At 36.1% G+C, this 9,053-nt stretch overlaps 1 protein-coding gene across 3 annotated transcripts in view; it reads left to right on the top strand.

The window, feature by feature from the left end:
• arfip1 (ADP-ribosylation factor interacting protein 1 (arfaptin 1)) overlaps positions 1 to 6,357 on the top strand; it is a 32,650-nt gene extending 26,293 nt beyond the window's left edge. For all 3 annotated transcript variants that reach the window (XM_048197226.1, XM_048197228.1, XM_048197227.1), the window contains 4 exons: positions 1 to 51; positions 1,970 to 2,127; positions 2,223 to 2,397; positions 4,296 to 6,357. The exon at positions 1 to 51 is cut by the window's left edge and continues 171 nt beyond it. In XM_048197226.1, the coding sequence (XP_048053183.1) occupies positions 1 to 51; positions 1,970 to 2,127; positions 2,223 to 2,397; positions 4,296 to 4,451 (540 nt within the window). In that variant the 3' untranslated portion in view covers positions 4,452 to 6,357. The remainder of the gene's footprint in view (positions 52 to 1,969; positions 2,128 to 2,222; positions 2,398 to 4,295) is intronic.
• The last annotated feature ends 2,696 nt before the right edge of the window (positions 6,358 to 9,053 follow it).

The raw sequence follows: 9,053 nt of genomic DNA, 5'->3' as shown, positions 1-9,053 counted from the left end.
AATCTAGGTGATGCATTTGCCGACCTTAGTCTCAAGACACCCGAACTACATGTAAGTATAAGAACTATTTAAAGAAGTTGTTCCATCTAATGTTGTATCTGCTGTATCTTGATTTTATATAAAATCAGAATCCGTTTTTGATTTAAAAAATGTATAAGGTTTTATAGGTTTTTAGTTGTTTTATTTTTTTTATTTATTTATTTTTTTTTTTGCAGTGGAAAGTGATTTAGCTATATAATTTGCACGCGTTTTGTCTTGATAATTTACACATTCAATAGATTTTAAACCATTCCATCGCTAGCAGAGGCAAAATTTAATTCGGTACTCGCTCGTTGTTATCTGTGTGTACAGCCACACACCTGAGACTCGAACACACAGAGAGAGGCGCATTTCAGATAGTGCGCAAACTCCGAATTGATTCCTCTTTCGTGTCTACTTGCACTTGGATGGACATATACGCAAACAAAATTAGGTCAAAATACCAGTCTCGGCAAGTACACTGTGTGCAGACTTATTAGGTAATTTGATTTTCTGATCATATTTTTTTTCCAAGCACATTTTACCAATTCCAATCCACATCAATCTTAATAACTACTATTAATATTGTTTTTAATCATTTATAAGTGATATATAATTGTTCATGAAGGCTGGAAATGAAAAATGCCTTATATTCAGGTGTGCAGAATTATTAGGCAGGTTTTCTTTTACAGGCAAAATGAGCCAAAATTTAACTCGGACTGAAAAGTCAAAAATTATTAAATGCTCATGAGAAGGACACAATACTAATGCAGTACTAGAAATTGCAAAGTTAAAGCATGACCAAGGGACAGCAAAATGCTCATTGGGTCAGCGGGGTCATACAAAAAGAGGTGGAAAAGAAAAGACACATGCTAACTGCAAAATAATTAAGAATTAAGGTGAAGAATTAAGTGTGAAACCATCAGGAACCCTTTAGTCTCCAGCGCCACCATTTTCCAGAACTGCAACCTACCTGGAGTCTCCAGAAGTGCAAGGTGTAGTATTGTTTCTAGTATTGCATTAGTATTGCATCCTTTTCATGAGTATTTAATAATTTTTGACTTTTCAGTCTGAGTTAAATCTCACGAACATGAAGAAAATACCACGTCTCAAGAGAATGAGAAGGATGTGTATCATTATTTTGGATCCGTGCATTCAGTCTTAAAGTGACAGCAGCCTATAAATTCTTGCTGTTGTCATTTCTGTACCTGAAATGAATACTACAGTTAGATCTTACTTTATTTGTAACTTTGTTAGGCTATAATTTAATTATCTATGCTTGTAATTTGTCTATTTGTTCTTTTTTTTAATGACTGTTTTAATGACTTTCTTTAATGACACTTGCCTTTTAATAATGTTTTAACTTCAGTTAGGCTAGTAGTTTTTGCTGTGGTATCGGAGTACTCAAAGTGTGCTTTAAGTAATAAATGGAATGCAAAGTTTCCCTCATCCCCAATTTTTTTTTTCTTGCTGATCCAAAAAATGATCCGATCCGTGACTCAAAAGCCATAATATGATCCAAACCATGAGTTTTGTGATCCTTTGAACCACTAATTGTGACATTGTTATGAATCACTATAATCCGACACAAATGTTTCTGCAAAGACAACATAGATTTTCAGCTTTTTTATTGATGAAGAAGATTGTAATTCTGACAGTATAACTGGATGCCTTCCATAAGGTATAATTTATTCATGGACTGTTTTGGATACACTTTGGCATTGCCATTTCCAGAACCACCACAAATACTGAACTAAATAACCAGAAAGTGCATTGGTCCCTTGGGGAGTAATATTTCATTTTAATTACTTTATTTGCAGAGAGGGGAAAGATTCATTGCTTCATTTGTGCTTCATTTCACTGTCTAGCTGTCTGTCTGTTTTTGTGTGTTTGTATGTTAGTTGCAGGAAATAAGCATTTAATCTCAGTGTGTTTTATTTATGTATTTCAGGAGGAATTTGGCTACAATGCTGAAACTCAAAAACTCCTGGCGAAAAATGGAGAAACCCTGCTGGGAGCTATCAACTTCTTCATCGCTAGTGTTAAAACTCTAGTGGATAAAACTATAGAGGACACCTTAATCAACATTAAGCAATATGAAGCAGCAAGGTCTGAATATATCTTTATAAACCAGTGTATACTACTTCTATATTAATATACTGAGCAAAGCAATAATTCTGTAAGGCCTGTGCTTTTTTTGGTAGGATTGAGTATGATGCGTATCGCACAGATTTAGAGGAGCTCAATCTGGGTCCACGGGACGCCAACACACTCCCAAAGATTGAGCTGTCTCAGCAACAGTTCCAGATCCATCGTGAAAAATATGAAAAGATGCGCAATGATGTCTCGGTTAAACTTAAGTTTCTGGAGGAAAACAAGGTATGTGAAAAGCATCTTTTGAAATCAGCTGCATATAAATAACGTATTTGTTTAATAGTTTATATAATAAAATGAATGAGCAAAGTTAATACAGTGGCCTTTCAGTATGTGTTTGGTACTCTGTGTGTGTGTGTGTGTGTGTGTGTGTGTGTGTGTGTGTGTGTGTGTGTGTGTGTGTGTGTGTGTGTGTGTGTGTGTGTGTGTGTGTGTGTGTGTGTGTGTGTGTGTGTGTGTGTGTGTGTGTGTGTGCACGTGTTTTTGTGATTTACGAGGACACAAATTTGTATAATGACAGTATTACACTGGTATTATGACATAAACATGAAATATGAGGACATTTCATGAGTCCTCATATTTAAAATAGATTTAAAAACATACTAAACAATGTTTTATTAAATGGAAAAATGCAGACAGTTTTCTGTGATGGGTAGGTTTAGGAGTAGGGGTAGTGTAGGGGGATATAATGTACAGTTTGTACAGTATAAAAACCATTACGCCTATGGAGAGTCCTCACTTTGATAGAAAATCAAACCTGTGCATGTTGGGGGGGGGGGGGGGGTTACCAATAATAAATGACTAACATTTACTGACATTTATTGATTTATTGACTACTTATTTTTAATGTGATAGTTTCATACTTACATCTACAAATTATTCACTATATTGTTAGTCTCAAGAGTATTTACAATAGTGAATAAATACATAGATCTACTTTAAAAATGCATATGGCATAATTGGTCCGGTGGTAGAGTTTTTGTCAAGCGTGCCAGAGGTTCTGGGTTCTAATCCCCACCCGTATAGTTTATTTTTTTCCTCATTAAAACCAAATATGTTCATAAGTGATTGTATATCAAGAGCAGGGACATGTTTTTGTGCATTTTGTTTTGTGATTTCACCAGAACAGTCTCTGCAACAGCGTGATAGATTGAAGACTGAGCAGTGTGCACGAGCGTCAAAAGAACTGTTGCACCACTGATAACAGCGGATATGAGCACTCAACATGATTTAAAAAAACAACACATCCCAGCGCCAGATCGCCTCTTATTTAACACAAACGTACGACTTGCTAATCAACTAGAGATGTTTCTTTTGTATTAGATGCATCCATTCCACGAGATGTTTCAAAAAGTGGTGGGGACAATATCGACCCTGGCTAAAAGTGGTGGGGACATGTCCTACCCGTCCCATCTGCAAATTTCGCCTTTGGTTTATAGCATTTATGGCACAATCTGTGTTACCATGGGAAGAAGTAGTGCTTTATTTCAGTTTAGATGATAGTCACTTCCAAATACCCTATACCTAAGGCTCATAATAAACCCATTGGGTCAGTCTAAACAAAATATATATATATATATATATATATATATATATATATATATATATATATATATATATATATATATATATATATATATATATATATATATACAGCTATGGAAAAAATTAAGAGACCACTTAACATTGATTTCTGAACTTGGAGTGGTCTCTTAATTTTCCCATAGCTGTGTATGTGTGTATATATATATATATATATATATATATATATATATATATATATATATATATATATATATATATATATATATATATACATATATATATATATATATATATATATATATATATATATATATATATATATATATATATATATATATATATATATATATATATATATAATTATTCACCCAAGGGCCTACCACATAAATTTACACTATTTCTCTGGGTGTCGCTGTTAAATGTCAAGAAAAATTACATGCTTGACAGAATTGGTCTAAGTCCAAATTGAAAAAGCTTGGTGTCTCTTTTATACTGATGTTTTTTCTCTCTGTACTTTGAGTTATGAACTACATTCTCTGGGTGTGAGTCACTGAGATTTTTCATTCCCTTTTCCTCAGGTGAAGGTTTTGCACAACCAGCTGATCCTCTTCCACAACGCCATTGCAGCGTACTTCGCAGGCAACCAACAGCAGCTGGAACAGACCCTTAAACAGTTCCACATCAAGCTAAAGTTACCAGGAGGAGAAACCCCCTCTTGGCTGGAGGAGCACTGATTAAGTCAGGTGGTATGATCCAGAGTGGAGGGCAGAGTACGGCATAGCTGAAATATGCGCACTCCTTAAGGAAACCAAATCCAAAAAAAAGCAAAAATGTTTCTATCACTCCTTTCCCTATTTACTCCTTTCAGGACACTAAAACCTGTTAATAAATGTCTAAGACAGGAAACCGTTTTGATAAAAGAGATAAATATTTAGTTCCTCTCTTTATCTTTATGTCTGACTTGTCACTTGAAGTTTAGTTTTTAATAAATGCTTTTTCTTTTGTCAGAGAGTTTGCACTCTCTTGCACAACAAAAAGAAAAAACAATCTTGTTGTTTTTGAATCAAGTTACCAGCACTTTATGGTATACAAAATACAGACAAATTTAACAGGAAGCAGAAAGAAATGAGGCACCCTGTGAATGTTGTAGAGCCTTTAAAGAAGTTTTTCCGCAGAGATGATTCAAAATCAAATTGATCTTGGAATAAAAGGCATTACTAGTCTGAGACTTAATTCTAGACCTGCCTTTTCACCCTTTTCTAGACCTCACTTGTGTCCACCTCTCCTAACCTTTCTTATCGAACTGCACTGTATATTGTCATCAAGTACAATGGGATACATTTCCACACTGCCGCCTTCAAGGGCATGTTGAACTGAAAAGTTGGCCATTTTATGATGCATTTACTGTTCTCACAATTAAAATGAAAAAGGGCAGGATAATTGGAGGTTATAAACACTCAATCTTTGGCTTTTTATCTTTAAATTTGCTAAACTTTTTAAAGTAAACCTTTTGTAGATCCCATGGGAAGGGGATGGGGCTTCATTTCTGACTTGATGTGCCTTGCTCTTTGTCAATCATCAATTTTAATCATCTTCAGTGTTGTCAGGAGTTGCAAAAAACAATTATACTCCCATTGCTATCCTACAGACTATAGAGTGGACCAATAAACACAGCCATATGTGCAGCCCTGGATAATCACACATGTGAATACGCAAGACCAGCAACCTTTTAACTTGACATTTACAATCTGTACTTTTTTTTTCTGTTTCTTTCTTTCGTTTTTGAAATAATCTCCTTGCATTCCGTTTCTTCAATAACTAAGCCAGGAAACTATTTTGTACAAAATGTAAACCAAATTAATTTGACATGAAATACCATGTCAGCTGCCTCAGCTGTTTATATCTGTTTGGGTTTTGTTGTTCTTTTCAGGTTTTGTGCATCCTCTTTCTTTCTTTCTTTCTTTCTTTCTTTCTTTCTTTCTTTCTTTCTTTCTTTCTTTTTACATTTTGAAGGAAGAAGAGCTTTTCTGATTATTCTAGTAAGGGTCCAATAAATTTAACTTTGTAAATACAAAAGTATAACGTTCGATTAAATTAGATTAACCCAGTACCAACTCAGATGCTAAACTTGAAAAGCCTTAGATTCTGACATTTAAAGAAATTCTGCCATAGCAGTATGTAGCTGGGAAAAAATGTCAAAGGAAATGAATGTAGAACAAATTAATATAAAAATAGACAAAATATGGATGCCAAATGGAATGTTATGTTTTACTTATAGCCAGAATGCACAATTATGCAGTTGTTTATTCTTGGAGACTCTTAAAATATCCTCAAACCTTGTTTTCCTGGTCTTGCCTCCTTTCATTTGATGAACTACCTTTAGTTTCTGTGTGATTTTCAGTTCTGTCCTAACAGCAGACAGATACCAATGTACAGTAAACGTATGTGAACTGACTGACATGCATAGACACAAATATATATTTGTAAAATCTTGTATTTTACTTTGGGTATAAAGAATTTTGCTGTGTGCTTTTTTTGAGGATTTGTTGATAAATAATGGACTGGGTGTTTAAGGGCAAAAAAAAAAAGAGTCCTGAATGTTGAATCATGGGAGACTATAATAAAACTTTTCATTCATAAGTCTTATGTATGATTCTCTTTATTCACATTTATTAAATACTTTCAGTGATAATTATATAAGCCTTTTTTTTTTTCTTTTTTTTTTTTTTACATGTTTAAAACATTCTTTGGCATGTAACATTGTTTAGGTTCATAGGATACATTATACAGTCAAGACTGTATTCAGCCTACAGAGGGCACTGTTGCCTTTCTTACTAGTTCACCTAGCATTTTCATTGACTTTCTTCTAGCATTGCAGATTAAAGGGGCTCTATGCAGGAATGACACCCAGTGTTCAAAATAGGTACTGCAGTCCAAATTCAAAATATTGTTTGGCCCGCCTCCTTGTTCAAAGACGCAGGTTGCCAGCAACAATAGGGAGCGCAATTGACAATGAAAGCTGAGGAGACCTACACACTGTAAGCTGATGAGTTGATTTATCTGTCTTTTAATATGCTGTTGTTCATAGAGATATTTAGATTGATTCAGAGTCTTTTAGGTAGAATCTGCGATTCTCTGACCCAGTTTGTTTGCTGGTTTCCATGGCTACAATACGTGGTGTTTTCCGCCAATTGGCAACCTGTGATGTCGAAATACTATTGGATAAACTCAAGAACCTTTTCTGAGAAACAAGTAGGTAAACTTAGCATGTTACCTAAATATCTGCTAACATATTGGGGTATTTTTATGATTTATTAAAGTAAAAACTTACATAGAGCCCCTTTAACTCAGCCTCCATTTTCCAAGGCAATGTTTTATAGGCCCTTTTATCTAAACTGTGTTGTACCTGTGGCACTTCTGTTGTAATAAAAAAAAAAAAAATAAAAAAACACCAGGTTAGTTGCTGGGATATATTAGGCAGCAAGTGAACATTTTGTCCTCAAAGTTGATGTGTTAGAAGCAGGAAAAATGGTCAAGCTAAGGATTTGAGCGAGTTTGACAAGTGCCAAATTGTGATGACTAGACGACTGGGTCAGAGAATCTCCAAAACTGCAGCTCTTGTGGGGTGTTCCCTGTCAGCAGTGGTCAGTATCTATCAAAAGTGGTCCAAGGAAGGAACAGTGGTGAACCAGCGACAGGGTCATGGGCAGCCAAGGCTCATTGATGCACGTGGGGAGCGAAGGCTGGCCGATCCAACAGACGAGCTACTGTAGTTCAAAATTTCTCAAGAAGTTAATGCTGGTTCTGGTAGAAAGGTGTCAGAATACACAGCGCATTGCAGTTTGTTGCGTATGGGGCTGCATAGCCGCAGATCAGTCAGGGTGCCCATGATGACCCCTGTCCGTCGACAAAAGCACCAACAGTGGGCACGTGAGCATCAGAACTGGACCACGGAGCAATGGAAGAAGGTGACCTGGTCTGATGAATCACATTTTCTTTTACATCACGTCGATGGCCGGGTGCGTGTGCGTCGTTTACCTGTGGAACACATGGCACCAGGATACTCTATGGGAAGAAGACAAGCTGGCGGAGGCAGTGTGATGATTTCGGCAATGTTCTGCTGGGAAACCTTGGGTCCTGCCATCCATGTGGATGTTAATTTGACACGTACCACCTACCTAAGCATTGTTGCAGACCATGTACACCCTGCCACAAGCAAAAATGGTTCAGGAATGGTTTGAGTACAACAAGAAATTTGAGGTGTTGACTTGGCCTCTAAATTCCCCAGATCTCAATCCAATCGAGCATCTGTGGGATGTGCTGAACAAACAAGTCCGATCCATGGAGGCCCCACCTCGCAACTTACAGGACTTAAAGGATCTGCTGCAAACATCTTGGTGCCAGATACCACAGCACACCTTCAGGGGTCTAGTGGAATCCATGCCTCAACGGGTCAGGGCTATTTTGGCAGCAAAAGGGGGACAAACACAATATTAGGAAGGTGGTCATAATGTTATTCCTGATTGGTGTATATAAAGTCATTTAGTCATTAATGATGATGATCATGATGATGCTGTGAATGGGGTGATGGATTTTAAATGGTGCCTGAGTACACTGTGTCCATCAGAACACATGAGAATCAATCCTCAAGTAGGTCTTCCCATTTCTGCCTAACACACCAGATAACATAAACATAATAACATAACAAACATAATAACATATGTTTAATATGTATGTTATGTTTAATAAACTAATGTTACTCATACTGTGTAACTACAAAACATTTGACATGCACATTTATTGTTATACCTTGTCAGAAGAAAATGGGTTACCCAGACCAGTCCAGTTCCTCTCTCTCTCTCTACACCTTCACATTCATCTTTGTGGCGTTAAGGGATGATTTTATTTTAAAGCTGCTTTGCAGTATTGTGTATTGTTAAAAATATATATGCAAATAAAATGTACTTGATCTCAAAGTTATTCACATGAATCGAGGATCCACTCGAATTTTTCAATGAAGAAATGTGAAAATGTTTGACTCTAGTGCCTAAAAAACTAGGAAGCAAAATGTATGCATATCACTACAGCGCTGCCACTGGATTTGGGAAAAATAATATTATTTGAGAATATTAAATACATTTCAGTAAATAGTTCTTAAATTACCCGCCAACTTACTGTTTGTTTCCAGACAATTGGCCCATCATCTCCATGGTTGCCAAATAGACCTGTTTATGTTTAATAAACAGCCAGCGATGCTGTATGTCAATATTAATATTTGTGTTTGAGCAGTAGAATATTGTTACCCTCGTCACCAGCGAGTTACACACGTCACACTC

This window comes from Megalobrama amblycephala, linkage group LG7 (genome assembly GCF_018812025.1).
Source record: "Megalobrama amblycephala isolate DHTTF-2021 linkage group LG7, ASM1881202v1, whole genome shotgun sequence".
Lineage (NCBI taxonomy): Eukaryota > Metazoa > Chordata > Actinopteri > Cypriniformes > Xenocyprididae > Megalobrama > Megalobrama amblycephala.
This window is presented reverse-complemented; position numbering and strand designations above follow the sequence as displayed.